Raw genomic sequence first — 22,529 nt, forward strand, 5'->3', positions numbered from 1 at the left:
TATGATCCCAGTTAATCTCATTAGGCATAATACATAATCAACCACGGGATGGGTAAGTCTGACATATGACCAAACTGGACAGGTTATTTCAAGCAAGAAAAGGGAAAGTGGCTTAAAACGGTCTGTAAGTGCAGATGACCTGCTGTGGCACTTACCTATCAACCTATATGCACAAAAATGAGTCCGCGAGTCAGTCTAACACAGTAAACAGTCTGATTTCAGAATCATGTTTGAAAGTCTGTAAACGTGTGAGCAACAGGGTACAAGGTGACATCTGCACAGTGCACTTAGCCTATAAAGTAGCTTCTAACAGCATATACTTGGCTAGAGAAGCAGAGTTGTTGATCATGAGGGGATAGTCATCTAAGTGCAATTAATCATCAATTTCTGAAGTGGAGGAAGGGTACATTCTGACTGATACAAGAGGTCATCAACGTGGTATATATGTGTGTGCATATTTACTCATCTATTTAGCATTTACATAAAGCTTGCAACATCAAAGTAAAAGAATGCCAGCAAAAACTATAGATGAGCAAGCAGCTGGGCCTTTATTTATGGACATTACTAACATGGGCGATCATTGCTCTACACCAATAGTCAACTCCTCCCTGGTTAGATCCGACCACAAACTAATCACCTTGGAAATACCTCTCCCCCCCCGCCCCCCGCAAAGGTAACCACCATGAAAAACTTCATCAAAGCTAACTTTGGGCTCCTAAAAACAGAGGTAGCTAACTTCACGGCACCCATGCAAATGGAGAATAGTTGCATGACCGCCGTATCATACACCAATGCACTGTACAAACATGTACACAAATGCATGGATCTCGCCATACCCAATAGAACCAAGACGCTTTCCTCCAAAAAAAGGAAGCCAATCTGGTGGTCCCCTGCCATAAACAAACTCTACAACAGAAGGAGGAAACTGATGCAGAATAAGGTGAAGTCCTAAGACTGGAAAAACTCCCTTATCAGCCTCAACAAAAAGTTGAGATCCCTCATCAAATCCTCTAAAGCTAGCTATGAAAACAGGATTGCAGCAGATAGTAAAGACAACCACAAAGCCTTCTATAGTTATGTAAAGAATCTCCAGAGCAATGCCCAGATCTTCTCTGAGCTACTGCACAATGGTACCTCCTGTACCAAGCCAACAGATATTGCCAAGATACTGGCCGACAGATTCAGTGCTAACTTTACCCCCCCCCCCCACAAAAGACCAATCACAATACCAGTAGATTGCCAGGCACCCAGTATTACTGATGCACGGGTTAAAACAACACTGTCCAAGGCCAAGGATACAGCTTCTATGGGACCTGACAATATCCCTGGCTATGTTCAACATGAACTACAGAGTGAACTAGCACCTCACCTGTTTGCCCTGTTCAATCACAGCCTCACCTTAGGCTTTGTCCCTACCAAATGGCGCACTTCTACAGTCACCCCTCTCCACAAACGAGGAGCAATTACAGACCCTGGGAACTATAGCCCCATTAGCCTGATGAGTCTGATATGCAAAGCTATGGAACACATCATCATGGATCTAATAAACAAGGATATAGGGAATCTCTAAACTCTGGATCCCACACAGTTTGGTTTTGTGAAGGGTAGATCATGCCTGCTCAACCTGGTTGGCTTCTTTGAGTCAGTCGCTAGAGCTGTGGATAAAGGCAAGGTGGTTCATACAGCCTACTTTGATCTGGCCAAGGCCTTTCATACCATTCCCTGCTCAGGAATCATAGAAAAACTCACTAAGCTAGGCATCAATCTGTATATCACTAGGTAGGTTGCAAACTGGCTCACAGATAGAACCCACAGTGTGAAAGTAGCTGACTCCAAGTCAGAGTGCCGACCAGTCACGAGTGGAGTCCTACAGGGTTTGGTCCTGCACCCTCTCCTGTTTGGTATCTACTTCTTGGAAGTCTAGGCCAACACGAAGGGACTCTGGCTGACAATGTTCACAGATGATTGCAAGTTGGGAGCTATTATTAACTCCCCAGGTGATGTTGACATCCTACAAAAAGGCCTCACTGAGACCAACAACTGGTGTCAGAACTATGGCTTTAAGCTCAATGCCAAAAAAATGTTTCGTCATCCCCTTTGGGAAAAACCCGGTTCCCATGAATTATCACATCGATGGTAATCCACTGAACACAGAAGGCATTATAAGAGATCTGGGAACACAGGTTGACAGCAACCTCTCTTTTGAGCACCACATTGCCACTGTGGTCAGAAACTCCTTTTATGGAGCACATCTCATTACTAAGGGTTTTGCATCCAGGAAGAAAGAGGTCATTGTCTCCCTCTACTCTTCCCTCATTAGGCTAATCATCGAGTACAATGCTCCATTTGGCATGTACCTCACTAGACACCTGCAACAACTATAGAGGCTGCCTGCAGAAGTCCCTCACAAAGAGGATTCTAGGTCTTAAACACTTGTCCTATATGGACAGACTCAAAAAACTCCAACTATTCTCTGTCTCATATCGCCTACTTAGACACAATGTCTGCTTGACTTACAAAGCCATGTCTGACCCAGCTCTGTTAGAAATGCTACATCTAAAGAAGTCCCAATCCCTCCGCACTACATGCTCCAGAGACCTCAACCTCATTACTACAATCAACAGAACAGGCTGGTGGGACAGGTTCATAACCCAGAGACTGCCCATGCTATGGAATAGACTTCCCATGCATGTCAAGCAGGGCACCTCACTGGCCATCTTCAAGAGAAATCTTGAGTGGATGGGAAATAGAAAATTCAGCCCGGGGATCACTCCAGTGGCACTACTCGACAGAGACACTGAGAACTAAGGTCGGGTGGCACGATGCCAGGGTAATCTTATGGGTTAGGCTTGTAAAAGCTCCAGAGCCATTAGCCTAGTACACACCTATGAACCTATGAACACTGAGAAGAACCAGTCTAAAGACAAGAACCTTAAGAAACATTAGAATTAACAGGGATAAGAAAAACAGAAAGTTGCTGGTTATGACGTAGCCACAGAATTGAATCAGAACAAGTTAATGGCTGAAAAGAAAAGATGTAAAGTCCATTGTTCATTAAGGAAAAACTAAGTGGCAAATAGACCAGCAATATACAACAGGTACAGGGTTTGATTCTTACCAAGCGAAATTGGCTAAGTTTAAAATCGCCCACACAGGCAGTTAGCCTAGTAGTTAGCTATGAACTTAAAATTAATGAACTTATTTTATTTTACATTTGTTAACCGGGCTAGTCCAACTGGATATATTTCCATTTTCAGCAGAGGCCCGGGGAGAAAAGCTCCACAGTAACATTTAAAAAAAAAAATTTATAATGCACACTTGTAAGACAAAAAAAGTAAAAATGTAAGAAATGTAAGACAAAAAAAAAAAATAAAAGAGAGAACAGTAGTTACAAGGTCATACTATATACATAAACACCATATTTTAAAAAAAAGAAATATTTACAGAAATATATATAAAAAAAAAAAACTAACAAATTAAATTCATATGAAATAATGAAATCATTGACTTGAGGAAAGATGAATGTATGAATGTATTAAAAATGGTATGAAGTTAAAATGGAGCAACAAAAAATTGCCAGACATCTTGGGCAATATGAAATGTTGACAAACTGCAGGAAGGGTAGAGAGGTGAAGTGAGTCATCTGTTACTAGGTATAGAGTGACTGTTATCTTGAATCAAGATGAGGTGTAAACTTACAACACATGTGCTGTAGATAGATACATTAGGAAAAACAGATAAAGTCAGTCATGTCACAACACAGTTTTTAATATCATATTAATTTAGTTAAAAGAAATTACGTATGGAAAAACAGACACGAGGCTGTGACAATGTAAAGAAAAAATAATAAAAGGAGATGTGTAAAGAGAAGGTCACAAACACTGCGTTCACAGAAGACAAACAAGGTGAGAGACAAGAATATTTATTTTTTGTGGACATAAAAGAAAATGTAAGCGATGTAAGAAAACCGAAATATGAAAGGGTGTTCTGTTTGAAGAATGCAGTAGAGACAATGAACATATTTGGTGGTTCTAAAGGATATGGAGCATTGTACATGGTACACAGGAAAAATAACTAATCAGGCACTCGATTTAATTAATTTTTACATGGCATATAAACATGTAGATGAGCTAACAATTTAATAAAGATCTAAAATTCATACTACCTGTCTGATTATAATGCATCCAGTTTAACATAATTTCAGGTGCTCGGTACCATCTCGTTGCAACATATCCAGTCATCTCATCATCTGTCTGGCGAGCCAAACCAAAATCTAAAATCTGTAGAATAAATGACATGTTTTAATAACCATAATCTTAGTTTGCACTCAGATTGTATCCATCACTGTATATCAGTATATATTTTATCATGTTGAGCTCTCTCAACATAGGACTGGCAAGACCAGTCAGGAGGAGAAGGTTACCACACACACTATAGACCCAGTCTCACATAGTACCATCACAACCTCAAATCATACACATAAACACACAAAGACATACTCGGCGGCTCTGATCAAAAATCTACCAAAACAGCAGAGGCCACCAAAGCAGACACCCAAACAACCACCACCTCAGAACACAACACCTGCAACACATAGACCTCACAGTCAGAGTGTCAAACAGTCACAGCCCTTAAGGCCAAACACAATGCCAGACACACTAGTCATTGGTGACTCCATAGTCAGACACACTGACGTCCCGCTCACCAGACTGAGTAAGGAGAATGTCACAGTAAGCTGCCTGTCGGGCGCTAGAATCCGCCACATAACGCAAGCACTCAGGTCTCTCAACAGCAGGTACAAATACGACTCAGTCATTGTCCACGCTGGTGTAAACGACCTGAGACGTACCTCCTTGGACTACATGAAAAGAGACATTGAGGAGCTCTCTGATTATGTAGCCCAGGCAGGTATGACCCTGACCTTGAGCAGTATCCTACCTTCACCAAGAATGATGCCACAATACAGAGATAAGATGATCAGCTTTAACAATTGGCTTAAACTCTGGTGTCATTCAAAGGGGATCCAATGTCTGTCTGCCTGGGATGACATGCTGGACAAGCCACGCTGCTTCAAGGGACGGCTTGCACCTGTCACCCTGGGATTCCGGATATTGGCAAAGGCTCTTGCCACCCCATAGTGCCTTTTTTAGGCAAGGCTCAAATTCTAAACCTACCACCCTAGAACACAAAAAAGAAAAAAAACTAAGGGTAATGCTGCTCAATGCCAGAAGTCTAAATCTCAAAATGCACTTTTCGAGGCCCTTCTCAGTATGGAGAACATCGATGTCTGTGCAGTGACAGAAACCTGGTTCAAGGCGCCTGAGAGCACCCCAGCACTATCAGGTTTTACCTCTTATCATGCGTTCCGGCCCCAAAATCCAGACAATACCAAGAAAGGAGGGGGTATCCATATTCATCAAAGACACCCACACCTCAAGACTGGTGGCAACGCACGATGCATCGGAGACCATCCAGGTGCAATTAACCATAGGCAAGACTGCTCTGCAAATTGTAGCATGTTACAGGCCACCCTCACAAACTCAGGAACCTCACATGGCCTTCCTGAAAACACTAGAGGGATAACTGTATCACCAAACACCATCATACTAGGTGACTTCAATTACCCTAATATAGACTGGGAACACTACTCAAGCCCAAACACCCTAGCCCAAAAGTTCCTGGAATTCATAAACTCAAATGCCATGGAACAACTAGTCACCATCCCCACAAGAGGAGAAAACATACTTGATCTCATCATCACGAACATGGGAGCACAATGTTCAACACCGAAGTATACCCCTCACTGGTGAGATCAGATCACAAACTAATCTCGCTGGAGGTTCTCATCCACTCCCCCCCTGAAAAAAAAAGGACCACAGAAAAGAACTTCTCAAAGCCGACTTCACACTTCTAAAGACTAGTGTGGTCTCCTTTAAGGCCCCGAGCAGTGGAAAACAGTACTCAAGCCGCTGAATCACTTACAAATGCCTTCTACCAGCACCTGCAGGACAGCATGGATAAGGCAATCCCAAGCAAAACAAAGACTCTTTGTACCAAAGGCAAGCGTCCAGTCTGGTGGACCCCAGCCATAAACAAACTCTACAACAAAAGGAGGAAGCTACTACAAGATAGAGCAAAATCCTTAAAAGGTAAGACACCCTTGATCACTATAAGTAAAAACTAAGAGCTCTCATAAAATCATCCAAAGCAAATTTTGAGAGAAAAATAGCTAAAGACTCAAAAGACAATCATAAGGCCTTCTTTAGCTATGTTAGAAATCTGGGAGGAAACTCCCAGATATGCTCAGAACTAGTTCAAAATGATGTGAAGATTACTGATCCTACAGACATTGCCAACATACTGGCTGACAGGTTCAGTGCAAACTTCTCCCCTCCCCAAAAGGAGAGATGTCTATACCAAGCGATTGCAGCCCCCAAACATCTCCAACGCCCAAGTGAGAACTGCTCTCTCCAAAGCAAAAACACAGCATCCATGGGACCTGATGGTGTCCCCGGCTGTGTGCTCCACGAACTCAATGAGGAATTAAACCCACAGCTAGGACAGCTGTTTAATCATAGTCTTACCTCTGGATACGTACTCCAGGAGTGGCGCACTGCAACTGTGGTCCCACTTCACAAAGGCGGTGCCTCCACCGACCCTGGAAATTACCGGCCCATTAGCTTGACAAGCCTTATCTGCAAAGCCATGGAGAGGATCATAATGGACCTCATAAATAAAGACATAGGGAATTTGCAGACTTTGGATCCATCCCAGTTTGGCTTTGTCAAAGGCAGATCATGCCTTCTAAACTTGGTTGACTTTATTGAAACAGTCACCAAAGCCATTGATGAGGGAAAGTCAGTCCATACAGCCTACCTCGATCTGGCGAAGGCCTTCGATACAATACCCTACTCGGGTATCATTGAAAAACTCATCAGCTTAAATGTTAACCCATACATCACAAGATGGGTTGCAAACTGGCTGAGTGACAGAACCCACAGGGTCAGAGTTGCTGGCGCCATGTCAGACTCAAAGCCTGTCACAAGTGGTGTACCACAGGGCTCAGTCCTGGGCCCACTCTTGTTTGGCATCTACTTTTCCAAGTACAAGCAAACACAGGAGGGTTATGGCTGACAAAGTTTGCAGATGACTGCAAACTGGGCCATAGTAGAAAACACATCTGACACAGATATCCTTCAGAAGGGTCTCACAGAAATGGATAACTGGTGCCAGAGCCATGGCCTAAAGTTAAATGCCAAAAATGCATAGTCATACCCTTCGGGAAAAACAAGGTTACCCTAGCTACCAAATAGGTGGCAATCCAGTGAGCACAGAAGAAGTTATCAGGGACCTGGGGACCCAGGTTGATAGTAGTCTGTCATTCGACACCCATGTAGCTAAAGTAGTTAGGAAGACCTTCTACATTGCCCACCTTATCATGAAGGGATTCTCATCTAGATCAAGGGAGGTCATAGTCTCCCTATACTCATCACTCATCAGACCAATGATTGAGTACAATGCCCCATTCGAATGTATCTGACCCGACACTTGCAGCAGCTGGAGAGGCCACAAAGTTCCTCACCAAAAGGATAAAGGGTCTCAAACATCTGTCCTATGCTGCCCGACTGAAAGAACTCCAGCTCTATTCAGTCGCTTACGCTGCTCAGAGGTGACCTTTGCCTAACATACAAGGCCATGTCAAACCCAGATTTGATGAATATGCTTCACCTCAAAAAATCTAGATCCGTCAGAGCCACAAGGGCGGGAGACTTAAACCTCGACACGGTTATTAATAGGACGTGCTGGAGGAATAGATTCATCACCCAAAGACTCCCTATGCTGTGGAATAAAATCCCGGTATATGTGAGGCAGAGCACCTCGCTGGCCTTGTTCAAGAGAAATCTTGACCAATGGATGGGAGATCGCAGATATACCCCAGGGATTACCTCAGTGTCACTGCTCAACATAGGCACAGTAAAATAATGGGTATAGTTCCCCATACTAAAGGGGTGGCGTAAGCCACAAAACTATGGGCTAGGCTTGTAAATGCCCTCGGGCAGATAGCCTAGTATGAACCTATGAACCTATGAACCTATGTTGATCGCAGTACCAAAGAAACTCGGTTGGCATTGATTGCTTTGTATCTCATAATTGCCAGACGTACACTCCAGGATAACAAAAAAACTTTTTTTTTGCTTAATCTTGACAGAAGCTTTAGCTTTTGTATACTTTTCAGCCAACAAGTAACAGGAATAAAGTTTTACTGCAAAGCACATAGGTATGAGGAAGTCTGCAATTTTCTAAAATAATAATTTCATTTTGGCATCTTTAGTTATTGTTTTAGAAGACTCATTAGAAATCAAATAGTATCTGTAATGAGACAGTTTAATATGCATTTAAGTCAGCTTTTACGCTTCTTTTAGCAACTACATTAATGAAGAATAATGCATTTTACAGAGGAAAGGTAAATCATACGGAGCTTACTGCACAAGTAACACTGACGTAAACCCGATAAGCAGATTATAAAATTCAAACTTCCACTGCCAGACGCTAAAATTCTTAGGAGAACCCCCTGAAATGGGTACTGACCCCTCAGTAGTATTTTTCGCTACACAGATCAACCCCCTTCAGTTCTTATCCTGAACGTAGTTCAGAATCAAGCCCTCAGGAAGGTAAATCCAAAGAGCTTAAGAAGGTATCAGAAATAAAACAAATTATATAGTAAGCAATGGTGGGTAAGGAAGAACTATGGTTCTGACCTTGTGATATCCACTTGAAAATGTATTACTATAACTTCTCAAATTATCTTTACCACTTTAGAGTGAAATAGAACTGCAACAAAAGCAGTTCACAGACTCCATTTGCAGCAAACTAGGTTAAGGAACAAACCCAGAAGGTTGAACTGTCACATAAAATCCTTTACTTTGTTGAAAATAAAAAAAATCAGGTTAGCGCTTTCGTTGAAACCATATGTTAAACTTCATCAGATTACTTCTAATAAACATACAACGCTGTATCTCTCACACAAGCAATCGTTTTAGCTTATTTTATGTTTGGTGTTATAATTCACACTCTAGTTTGCTGATGCTGGTTGAAGATGATGATGATGAACATTTGGGTGCTAGAGTTGAATAGGGGGGAGCAGCAGGAGTCCTGCTGGGCACATGGTGATGTAAAGGGTGCCTGAAGGGAGCAAATTATGTGAGACAGAATGATAGAATGGAATTCAAAATGATGGGGGAGGGGAAGCTTTTGAGGCTGAAATGGGTATGTCATGCAAGGTGGGTCAGATGGGTGGAAGAAATAAGGAAAATTTAAAAAAATGGTTGAAAAGAATGGAAAGGTCACATTTGGAGGCAGAGTCTAGACAGAGGTTAGAAGTGAGGACAGCTAAAGGGTTGATGGAAGCAAAAATGTGTGGATCAGAAGGACAGCAACTGGGAAAACATCATGAAGAATGACGACAGGCATAGACTGATTAGTGCTATAGACATCTGGAGGAGCTTTCTTAGCTCCGCCCAGCTGTATAAAAGTGAAATCACACGAGGGAGTTGTTTGACGGGTGGAAGGCCCAGAGCTGAAGGAAAGGGAAGTGATTAGGACAACAGTGGTGGGAGAAGTGTTAAGTATGACAAGATATACCCAAATACTGTCAGCATATCCTATACCTTACCTTTCTCACTCTGTATTTCATTATGTCCATCCCTCTGAATACTTACTTGTAAAAAAAAAAAAAAAAAAAATTATTTTTTTATTACTAAACTCATTTTTTCCAATCTGCCTCTTTTATTGTACCATACTTGTATATGGAATTAGCCTGTATACGTCCCCTTTTTTCTATATTAAGTAATGTACCTACTTGCTGTTTTGAATTGTACACTGTATTGAATGCAATTCATATTGTATTGACTTCTGTTCTCTCTGTATTATTTCTGTATTATCCAATGTTGTACTTGTATACACATCTGAAGTTATTTTATATTGTTATTATCATGTGTGTCATGGAGCTTTTTTCCCCGGGCCTCTACTGAAAATGGACATATATCCAGTTAGACTAGCCCGGTCAACAAATGTAAAATAAAATAAAATAAATATGTGAAGCAAGGAAAGGCAGGAGAACCGGATGACTTCCACTGGTTTCTAACGGGTAGTTCATTTGAGGGTAAATGGCACGACTCTTCACTGAGATAATGGAAATAGGAAAATGCCAGCTCCGATGTGAGAAGCAGGCACTAATATTCAGCATAAGGGGAAGGCTGCTATGGAACACCAGGCAAATTTTAGACTGATTTTGTTGTATATAAATGTGAAAATCGTGATGACAGCAGGATTGGAAGGTGCGTTTCTGAAATCTTTAGAGCAGGATCACGTGAGGCTAATTAACAACGGAGTCTCAAATGATCACTGATGAATGCTGCTACATTTAGCGGAATGGGCAGAGGGAAGTGCAAACGTAATGAGGGAGACAGTTTTGATGAACACACAAAGCTTTTTACACTGTGAACTTTTAGTTTATGCTAAATAAGGAGGAACAAATAATTGGAAAAGAACACCTTTTTAGGTCGTAAAGGCCATTTATAAAAATATAAGGGCAAGGAAAGTGGTTAATGGGGAGGGGAGAGGAAATTACATTACAGAGGGGACCAAGACAAGGGTGTCCTCTTTCACCTGCTCTGTACCTGGTTGTTATGGAAAAGTTGACAGTGAAAGTTAATTGAGATTTTCTTATTTTATTTTTGAAGGAAAGGGAAAAACAGGAACAAACAGTAGTAATGAAATTATTTGCAGATAACTGCCTGTTCCTTTTGAAAGAGATGGAGCACGTACTGACAGGCATGCTGCAGCATGTTTTAGAAAGTGTGCAGAACAGGAGGAGCTCCTTCGAATGTAATTACATTAATGTAATTAATTACTAATTATTAATTAATTACATTGTAATGTACATTCGAAAGAAACTGATGGTGGTCAAAGGGAAGGGTAGGTGTGCACCCATCAGTGAAGATGATAAGAGAGAAGAACTGGCGGTCATTCCAAGAGAAGGCGGTAGGATGCTGAATGGATTAGCATGTCAAGTGTTTGGGGTGAGAGTGTTGTTAGTAACGGGGCTAAAAACCTTTCTTAAGTAATTCCTGGCTCTGTTCATGGAGTACTCCTGGTTAACTTTCTTACATATTACAGCTCATTTTTCCCTTTCTAGCCTCTCGATTATTTTGCCTTATTCTTTCACTTCCTTTCCCTTTCAAAACATGGTGTCCTCCACCCCCCAGACTGTTTTCTTTTCCCATCTCCCTTTCTAACACTTTCCATACGCCACACATTCTCATCCCTTACTTGGAACATATGCTGGTAAAATTCCTCTCCTATTAATTGTCACCACTTTCCCTCCTTCCTTTCTGTCACCCTGCTAACATCTTCATTTTTCAGGATGAATACAGAACAACCAACTTTTATTCTCCACACCCATCTTCTACCGCTTCTTAACATAATCTAAGGCTAAGACTAATATCTTTTTCATTAATCCACTTCCTTGGCATAATTCTATCTTTTCATTATATAATTTTATAATGTTTTTATTATGATTTGTGATTGTATCCAATATTTTTATAATGTTTTTCTTATGTACTGTGGAGCTTTTTTCCCTAGGCTTCTGCTGAAAAAGAGCTTTTGCTCAGAGGGACTTCCCCAGTCAGCAAATGTCAATCAAGCAATCAGTCAATCAATAAATAAAATTATATTTCTTCTTGTAGTCTACCTCTTACAACACATTGGGATAAGCCCTCGAACAAAGCTAGTGAGGGTACAGAGAGGATTCTGAGAAGTTTGTTTGGGCAAAGAAGAAGAGCAGAACAGGAAGGGGAAGCCTGAGGGCAGAGAGGAACGATGGCTGATGCAGGACACCTGGCTTCAGCAGGCATGAACCAGTTGTAGATTTTCCATCAAAAGTTCCAAGAGTTGGGGGGAGACCAGCTGAGATGTGTCAAACAGGAAGTGAGGAACATTATGGGAAAGTGAATGCAGCCACAGACTGAGAGGTGGTTAGGCGATTGGGGAAGACAGGCTAGCTTGGGGGAGGGAAGTGGCCAAGATAACTAGGGTTCTGGGTGTGGAGGGATGTCAGAATTTTGAGAGCACTTCGAGTAAGTCAGAGAGTAAAGGCTTAGTTTGTCTTGGTGAGCTGAAAGACCCAGACAGGTTGGTGGACGTCTAGGTAGTACTTGCTCTAATGGAAAATGAGTTGTTGGCACAATGGGCATTGTGCAAGGTGTGATGTGGAAGAAGGAAAGTCACCCTGAGGGCTAATAAGGGTGCATCCAGGAAAGTATTTCGAACAATGAGTGGTTGGAGGAAGTGAAGGGAAGGACAGGTACAATGTATTTGATTTAGGAGTTAGTAGGCAGTGGCATTTTAACAGTTTAAAAAGCATATGGATGGATGGATAAGACTGAAAACTGGGAGTATAGGGCAGTTTGGAAGCAACCCTGGGAATATTGGAAAAGATTAGTGGGACAAGGTCCCATGTACAATTTACACAAAATGATCTTGCACAGGTGGTAAAGAACTCCTAAGGAAGTGTGGCAGGAGGGCAGGGATAAAGGGCCTAATTTTTGGATGTGTGGACAGGAGTGGGCAGACTACAAACTTGTGGGGTGGGATTATGTTTTGTTAAGGAAATTATACAGGTCTTTTAGAATAGTGAGTAAAAGAGTATGTGGAAGTGATGAAGTATGGAATAAATATAAAAAGGGAAAGGTAGAAGTAAGAGTAGAAGGTTTCCTATTACATGATCGAAACCTTAGGTTATCGAACACCTAAAGGTCGATCACAAAATGTCTAAGTCTGAAAATTGCGAACGGCCATTTCCGCACAGGGAAATGAGTCATTTGGCAGTTATGCGGACTTTGTTCTTTCTCCGCTGTAGAGCGATCTTGGAGTTGGTAAATTTAGTTAGGAGGGGAATGGGGGCATAGCCCCCCACATAGGGGGGTGTGGTGGGCGAAGCCCCCCACTTTATTTCTGTTTATAACTTTTTTTTTTTTAATTTGGGCAACTGCATTGTTTCCCTGTGTAGAAACGGACATTTTCGATCTTATGGGTTCGATATTTCATGATTGACCGTTAGGTGTTCGATAACCTAAGGTTTAGATTATGTAATATAGACCCGAGTAGAAGTAAGATTGAACAGCAGAATGAAGAGGGTTGGTTTGAAGAGGATAGCTATCTTACCTTTAAGGATGTGAAACACATTAGTTAGGCACATCACTGAGTGTTACCTTTAAGGTTATGGACACATTAGTTAGGTGCATTGTTGGCTGTTACCTTTAAGGATGTGAACCATTAGTTAGGCACATTGTCAAGTGTTACCTTGAAGGTTGTGAAAGTACAGTTGTGTACAATTACCATAAATGTAGATGCTCGAGTGTATTCACTGTTGCAGTCCTCACATATGGGTTATCCGGCTCCCGGTAGCCCTCGGTCAGCCTGAATACCAGAGTCCTTGGTATATGACGTCAGCTGCCGCCGGTTGTAAAACTGATGTCAGAACATCAGGTATAAAGGGAGGCAGCCAACGCCATTTCCTCAGTTTTTCTTGCCTTAACTGTCAGGAGCCCCCAAAAGAAGGCTAACCCAGGAAGGGAACACCCTGGACACGTCATACAAACAATAAAAACATTAACAGTCTGTGCCTTAGGAAAAAAGGGGGAATGGAGGGTGGGAAACCAGGACTGCAACAGTGAATACACTCAAACATCTACATTTATGGTAAGTGTACACAACTGTACTATGTGTATACTGAAACAGTGAATACACTCGAACATCTACATTTATGGTAAGTGCACACAACTGTACTATGTATATACTGAAACAGTGAATACACTCGAACATCTACATTTATGGTAAGTGCACACAACTGTACTATGTGTATACTGCAACAGTGAATACACTCGAACATCTACATTTACGTTAAGTGTACACAACTGTACTATGTTCTTCATGTTTCACTGTTGCAGTCCTCACATATGGGTTGATTCCCAAAGCCCAGTAAGAAGACAAAGAGGGGAGGAAGGATCATAGATTAAGGATTGGTAAGAAGGCCCTGCAGAACTGCAGAGGCAAAACCAGCCCTAGATTTAGAAAACAAAGGTAGATTGTAATGCTTTGTGAAAGTATGGACAGAAGACCAAGTAGCTGCGTCTAGAATGTCCTTAGTAGGCACACCTCTCACAAAGGCTGCAGAGGTAGAGGCTGCTCTAGTAGAATGGGTCCTAATACCCTGAGGGGGAACCTTCCTATGCTGCAGGTAACAAAAGTGAATACAATGAGCAATCCATTTGACGATGGTTTGTTTTGAAATAGCTTTACCATGAGCCCCAGGAGCAAAACTAACCAACAACTGTTCAGATTATCGAAAGGATTTGGTACTAAGTAAAATCTCAGCTGTCTATACACATCAAGAGAGTGCAGAATCCTTTCCCCTTTATTTTGGGAATTGCTGAAAAATGTAGGCAGGTGAATAGACTGATTAAGGATTAAACTGGAAACTACCTTAGGCATGAAGGAGGGATTACTTCTCAGAAAAACCCGATCTGAGTGAAAAATAATGAAAGGTTATACTGCCATTAAGGCCTGCAGCTCTGATACCCTTCTAGCTGAAGTAATAGCTAAAAGGAAAGCAGTCTTCCACGATAGAAACTTCAAATCTGCAGAGGCAGCTGGTTCAAAGGGAGGTACAGTAAGCTTCTCCAGGACAAAATTAAGATCCCAAGCAGGGGTAGGAGCTCTTCTGGGAGGTATAAGATTACTAGCTCCCCTAAGGAACTGTTTCATCAAGGGGCTAGAAAAAATTGGTTGCTCAAAAGAACAATGAGCCAAAATTGCTGAAGCGTGAATTCTGATTGAAGAAAAGGAAAGTCCACCATTAAGCAGCCCTGCTAGGTAGTCAAGAATGAGTGAAAGAGAAGGATGAGAAGAGTCTCCTTTAGCCTGCACCCAAGACCAAAATCTCTTCCATTTATCTGCATAGGACTTCCTGGTGCTAGGCCTCCTGGCCTCATGAAGAACTTCAACCACCTTTTGGGAAAGATGTAAAGTATTAGACAGGCAGTTAAATGCAGAGTTTGAAGATGAGGATGAAGGACACCCCCCCCCCCGAACCAACAGATCTGGTACCAGGGGAAGATGCCAAGGCTGAGCATGGGAAAGGCTGAGAAGGAGGGGATACCAATGCTGCGTGGGCCAATCTGGTGCTATCAGAACAGCCTTTGGTTTTTTGTCCCTTATCTTTAGCAGCACTCTGGGAAGAAGAGGTGGAGGAGGGAAGGCATAAACTGAGAGATATGTCCATGGGAAGGACAACGCGTCCACCCTCCAAGCTTTGTTGTGAAACTCCCTGGTGCAGAAGGTTGGAAGGAGATGACTGGTGTGAGGAGAAAAGATCCACTTGTGGGATGCCCCAATGATGAGTGATGCGATGGAAAATGTCCCTGTTCAGTTGCCACTCGTGAGGATCCAGAACATGTCAGCTCAAATGATGCGCCAAGGAGTTTAGGCTCCCTGAAAGATACTGGACTATTAGATGTAAGCCCATGGATGCTGCTATGGACCATAGTCTCATGCTTTGTCTGCACAAGGGGTAAGAGTGAGTACCCCCTTGCTTGTTGATGTACCACATAACTGTGGTATTGTCTGTCCTGATCAGCAGAGTCCCAGGGTAGAGTAGGTCCTTGAAAGCCAGCAAAGCCTGCTGCTTTGCCATCAATTCTTTTAAGTTTATGTGCAGATGAATCTGCTGGGTGTTCCAAGTCCAGTGTATGCCCCTTCCTTCCAGATGAGCCCCCCATGCAACATCTGAGGTATCTGTGGTGAGAGTCTGGCTGGCAGGCGGGAAAGGCAGACCCTTGTTCTGAGAACAGGCTGTCGCCCACCGGAGGAACTCCATGTGTAGACAGGGAATCAGGGGAAGAATCAGGTCTAAGTCCTGTGTGTGTGTTGACACCAAAGGTTCTTGAGGTACCATTGAAGTTCTCATATGCAGCCTTGCATATGGGATCATCAAAACACATGAAGCCATGAACCCCAGTGCTTGCAGGAATTGCCTTGCAGAGAGCTGGGTCATGCTTGCCAAGTTCATGAAGTAAGTGGAAAGATCTTCTTGCTTCTGTTGAGGGAGGAATACCATCTGGGTGGCTGTATTCAGACTCGCTCCCAGGAAAACAATCTCCCTTGTAGGAACCAACTTTGACTTCTTTTCGTTCAGAGTGTAACCCAAAGAGGTGAGAATGTTCTTCACGTAATCCAAATCCTTTTCTAGTTGTTCTGGGGAGTTTGCTTGAACGAGACAATCGTCCAGATAAGGATAAATTTGAATGTTTCTCTGTCTGCAAAAAGCAATGGCTGGAGCCCGGCATTTAGTAAATCTCTGGGAGCAGTAGATACGCCAAAGGGCAGTGCAGAGAATTGAAAGTGTTGCTCCCCAGCTCTGAAGGGAAGGAACTGCCTGCAGCGAAGGAACTGCCTGCAGCGAAGGAACTGCCTGCAGCGAAGGAACTGCCTGCAGTGAAGGAACTGCCTGCAACTCTCCCTTATTGGGATGTGCAGATAAGCCTCCTTTACATCCAAAGTTATCAGCCATGAATCCTTGCCCAACATTGGAAGTAACTGTTGAAGGGTGAGCATCTTGAATTTGGGAATCACCAGAAAAGTGTTTAGAATGGACAGATCCAAAATAGGGCGCCAGGTGTCCCCTTTCTTGGGTACCAGAAAACGTCTTGAATAAAAACCTAGGCCTCCCTAATTTGCAGGAACTGGCTCTATACCCCCTACAAGTCAGTAGAGAAGAGATTTGAGTTTCTACCTCTGCCCTGAGAGTTCTGGGTATGTCTGGGTACCCTTGAAAAACAGGGAAGGTGTGAAAGTAAAACTTGTAACCTTGATTTACTATATTGAGCACTCATTTGTCATCTGTGATGGTAGACCATACCTCTGTGAACCTGGCTAAATTTCCCCCCAAAGGAAACCCAGGGACCGCAGAGGTAGGCACAAGAAGGCCACAGTCATTGAGAATGTTTGCTTTGAGAAGCTGGCTTAGAACTTCCCAATTTAGCAGAAGAAGAATGCCATTGTTTAGCCCTTTGAGGGGCAGAAGGCTGCCCTCTGGAAGATTTGAAACCCCTAGGCCTAGAGCGACCCTGCTTGCCAGGATCAGGGAAAGACCAATTCTTAGAAGGATAATGCCTACTAAACCGAGGAGGCTGAACCTGAAGGAAATCTTTTACAGCTTGTATAGATTCTGCCTTATCCTCCAACTTCTTCAGTACCTCCTCAGCCTTATTACCAAAAAGATTGTCCTTGTGCAAAGGAACATCCAGCAATTTAGATTTAACTGGCTCAGAAGGAGGCCGCTCCCTGAGCCAAGCATGCCTTCTAATTACAGAACCAGTGGCTGCTGCCCTGCAGGAAGCCTATAAAGTCTCAAAACCACAATGAAGTGAATGCTTATTAACTAAAGTGGCAGAATTCAGTAAGTCTTGTAAATCTTTGTTCTTCGTCATGGAAGGAATATCTCCAAGTTTAGCCTTAATAGCCTCAAGAGTACGCTGCTGATACTCAAGCATGTGAAAAAGACAAATCACGGATCTAATGGCAAGAGTTGCAGAGGTATAGACTTTTTTACCCCACTTGTCCAAGGCCCTAGACTCCTTATCCAAAGGCACAGGGTTTTTAGCAATATTAGCCTTAACACCCTTGGGCCCTTGAGAAATAATTTCTGGATCAGCAGTAGGGTTTTTAAAAAGGAATTGATGAGATTCAGGAACCCTGTAATACCTATCTGGTTTTCTGGGGGCAGGAGGAACAGAATTAGGAGTTAAAGAATTTTCCGTGAAAACATCATCCACAACTTCCAAAACTGGAGGTATAGCCAGAGGCTTATGCTGAGGCAAATACAGAAATTCCCTGATTCTTTTCTTAGACTGTGCAAAATCCTGACATTCCCATTTAAAAAGCTCCCTAAGAGTATTCAAAGTATCCCCAAAGGAAAAATCTTCTGGAGGGGAGACAGAAGGGATAAGAGTCCTCAGCATCAGATTCCTCAAAGCCAGAAAAAAGTTGAGAATTTCCTTCTTCACCAACAGACATACTGGAAATTTCAGAATTTGAGACAAACAAAACATCAGGAGATAATTCCCTAGCCCTTTTTGAAGGGGGGGATGAGAGCCCCTAATCAGGGAAAGAAGATCACCAGCCATCTTTACCAACTGGGACTGAGGCACAGGAGGGGAGGCTGATGCCTGCTTGTGAGCAGGTTTGCGGCTGGAAGGTTTACTAGCAATCTGGAGGGACTCGGGAGGCCTAGCAACTGCAGAAGTCTGAACTAAGGTAGTCGGTCTGGTTCTGGTCTCATGTCAAAAAGAAGAGGTGTCAGAAGCCAGAGCCTGCAAAGCAGCTACGGAGTCATCTGAGGCGGTGACAGGCGGAGGGTCTGAAGATGAAATAGCAGCCTGCGGCATGGAGGACTCCATAAAGGTCTCGGCAGAGGCTTGCGGCTGAAAATCTACGGACTGCAGGGGCCGCGAAAGCGCCTCACTGACTACCGCTGTACTGACAACCAATTTCACCGGTGCGTCGTCGGCAGATTTAACCCTAGGCCTGTCGCGGTCCTTGCCTTTGTGTTTCCTAGGTATATCTGAAGTTGGGAGACCAGAAGACGCCATACCGACGAACTTAGGCCAGACTCCGAAATGCTTATACAAAATCTTAGCTCTACGGCATATGGTACGTGGATTAAAGGAAGCACAGAGATCGCAGTTAGGGACATCGTGCTCAAGGCCCAAACAAGTTACACAATAGGAATGGAAATCAGGGTGCAGAATCTGTTTTCTACAGGCAAGACAGTTATTAACTTTATCTGACATTCGTTAAAGCAAGAAAAGAGGATCCCCAATGGGGTACTTATCTGAAGGCGTCTTCAACTTGGTAGTCAGAAAGCGAAACGAAGGTAAATGGCCAACCGGCACTAGTGCGAATTGCATCTGCTTTCGGCTCCGTGGCAAGAAAGACTGAGGAAATGGAGTCTGCTGCCTCCCTTTATACCTGACATTCTGACATCAGTTTTACAACCGGCGGCAGCCGACGTCATATACCAAGGACTCTGGTATCTGGGCTGACTGAGGGCTACCGGGAGCTGGATAACCCATATGTGAGGACTGCAACAGTGAAACATGAAGAACATCACATTAGTTAGTTACATTGTCAGGTGTTATCTTGAAGCTTGTGGACACATTAGTTAGGTACATTGTTGGGTGTTACCTTGTAGGCTGTGGACACATTAGTTAGGCAGATTGTTGGGTGTTACATTTAGGGTTTTGGACACATTACTTAGGCACATTGTTGGGTGTTACCTTTAAGTTTGTAGACACATTAGTTAGGTACATTGTTGGGCATTACCTTTAAGGTTATGGACACATTAGTTAAGCACATTGTTGGATATTACCTTTAAGGTATTGGCCACATTAGTTAGGCACATTTTTGGGTATTACCTTTAAGGTTGTGGACATAAAGAAAGAAAGCCTTATGATTTCCTCATCTTCTGCTGTTGCTGAAGTATCTGACAGTTGGTGCAGCATACCCTTATAACTGAGGTATTGTTCCTGCTTACCAACAATCAAGTTATGGCATGTACCACAAACATCTTGCTGGTTATCACATCCACACTGCCATGCAAACACACACACACACACACACACACACACACACACACACACACACACACACACACACACACACACACACACACACACACACACACACACACACACACTCACACACAAACTCACACACACTGGAAATAATCTGTACATTTCAATTTGCATGGAAATTCAGGGAATGCGATATACCCCTGTGACTGTGGGCCAAAAAGAGCCTTTAATGCTACATGAGTGCAATGCACAGCACCCAGCACCTCATGACTACAGATGGCCAGGCCCCTAGGATACCAGATAATGTTGTAGAAGTCATGCACAGTGCTGGTTCTCTCTTCAGCAGTCACGGGGAACCATATATACTCTGTCACATGCAGCAGCACCTTTTTACTGAGGAACAAGTATTTGTGAGGCAGATGCCTATGAACTACTCAAGTTATTGACAGTAGATCACAGAAAAATCCCTGCAGCAGCTAAGATGCTAAGAGCTAAACATAACTTGGTACCTACAGGGACAGGAACACCATGCATTACCATAGATTCAGCATCTGGGCAATATATGTTGACCAAGTTCCTGAAGCTGTACTGATCCACTTTGCAGAGATCCCCTATCTGGACTTCAGTCATGATATGATATGCCAGCCTCTGTCTACATCATTCATGAGCCCTAAGGCCATGAAGAGATGGAACCCAGTCAGCATTGGCAGAAGCTAAACCAACTAAATGTTTTTGAGCACAAACTGCTGTAACTGGGAGCAGCTCCTGTGCTGGTGAAGGATAAAGCCCTGACTATGGACAAGCTGAGCTAGGTTCAGTTAGTGGCTCGAGCAACTGATGAAGCAGCAGGGAGGACACGGCATGACCATTCTGGTTGGAGGGTGCTCACTGGTGATGCTTCCTAAGGGGAGGCATGGTCCAAAGAGAGGATTTGTGCTTGAATGTAACAGTTAAGCATGGGGTGAGGGAAAATTCAGGAAGGCATATAAAATAACCCCTCCACTGGAGAGAACTACAGATGGCCAGGCCCCTAGGATACCAGAGTGACTTGGGGGAAGAAAGATGTTGGTATACCTGACACAGATGCTCTAGCACTGGGGCCTGGCTGGTATAAATGAAGACTGAGGGTACCCCCTCCTGAAAAATATAAATAAAGAAAGAAATAAACTGCGAAAATTTACGTAATACGCAAAGCTGCAATTTTGGCATACTTTATCGAAAAATGCACATGAAGGTACACAAATCAATTCAATGATGCTTATGAATCATGAGTTGTTTTACTCTCTTCATTCAGATATTGTTAATCACTCATTTGCTTACATTGCATCATTTCAATATGTTTATGCCCTCATTTGCATATGCTGTACGCTGCACTGTGCAAGCTGTTGTGCAGCTCAGCAATTAACATCTATGAATCGGCACCACCTTGCGAATTAACAAGAACCAAACAAAAGACCTCTGTCTTACTAGCCAAATTATGTATGAATTCCATCCAGACTTTTCTTGTGGTATTTTACTTTTAGTGGATACAGAATTTATTTCCTGATCACATTGTTTCCAGTTCATGTACTATTCTGTCCCCATAAATGAATATGTCAAAGTTTCTACCTTGATACTGTATGGATGTAACTATGCTTTTACTGCAAAAAAGATTTGTTCTGCAACTCATTAACAAAGATGCACAATAAAATCACATGTAAGTGTGGCACTTACCCTGAGTTCACAGTCTTCATTTACAGCTAAGTTACTAGGCTTCAAGTCCTATGGTAAAACAAGAAAAGTTAAATTAAAATTGAAAAACAGAAACAAAAACCAGGACGATACTAACAACATTTATACTCTTTTGTATAAAATTGTTTCAATTTATATTAAACTTACTCTGTGAATGATCCCAGCAGAATGAATATACTGTGAAAGAAATAATTACAAGATCAGTATATATTATTCAGGAACAGAAAAATACATGAATAAACTAACCAGTAACCTATGCAGACTCTTAATTTCTAAGCCTGTTTTCTAAATCGACTTCTTGGCTTTTATATCAAATGCTCCTATCAAGGAACACACTTTCCCAGGTACCTCTTCTACCTTTTGTAGATATTTTTATCATTTGTTGTGTTAATTATTTGACCTGTTTGTATGCTTTACTTCTTTAGTTTTGTTTCAAAATAACAGATCCGTTCAAACATACATTGGATATCATCAGTGTCTCCATCCATCATCTCAAATTTACTTATGTAACTGACTTCTGCTTTATTAACTGCTCTGAAGCCTTTGACTGTGTGGACCATAACAGACCGTGGCAACGTTTCAAAGAAACTGGATATCAGGACACTGTTACTTGGCCCCTCAAGAATCTGCATTACTATTTTTCTTCAAGCTGTATTCACAGATACCTTTATTTTAACCAAATCTTTAGTCCTCTTAAATGTTAATGATACTATTGGAATGAATGAAAAAGATCTATACCTACTTTGGTCCATACTAGCTGTGGCAAGGAAATGTATAACTAGAAAGTGGAAGTCACCACAAGAACCTACTCTGGAAGAATTCTTGAGACTGATGGAAGAAAAAGCGACATTAGAAATCAAGGTGAAGGAATCGAGAATTTCACCTAAAACATGGACAAACAATCCTTGGGAAAACATTTTAACTCTTATTGAGACATTAAAAATGAACTTAAATAATTAATGTGTAACTTTATACTTTATTAATTGAATATTATAAATTTTTGTTACTAATTTCATATATTTTATTAATTTTTTCCCTCCTTTGTTCACGTCAATTGCACATAGTGTATATAAAGGTTTATAATACTTGTTTATCTGTATGTTA

The 22,529-nt window shown here is 42.3% G+C and overlaps 1 protein-coding gene across 2 annotated transcripts in view; it reads right to left on the reverse strand.

The window, feature by feature from the left end:
- The window catches only part of LOC122815929 (mitogen-activated protein kinase 11-like), an 836,549-nt gene that overhangs the window by 274,957 nt on the left and 539,063 nt on the right, over positions 1–22,529 (reverse strand). For both annotated transcript variants that reach the window (XM_044088796.1, XM_044088795.1), the window contains exons 5-7: positions 21,573–21,602; positions 21,408–21,455; positions 4,166–4,280 (exon numbers count right to left, since the gene is read on the reverse strand). In XM_044088796.1, the coding sequence (XP_043944731.1) occupies positions 4,166–4,280; positions 21,408–21,455; positions 21,573–21,602 (193 nt within the window). The remainder of the gene's footprint in view (positions 1–4,165; positions 4,281–21,407; positions 21,456–21,572; positions 21,603–22,529) is intronic.

Source organism: Protopterus annectens, chromosome 11.part0, assembly GCF_019279795.1.
Source record: "Protopterus annectens isolate FY-2018-M chromosome 11.part0, PAN1.0, whole genome shotgun sequence".
NCBI classification, from domain to species: domain Eukaryota; kingdom Metazoa; phylum Chordata; order Ceratodontiformes; family Protopteridae; genus Protopterus; species Protopterus annectens.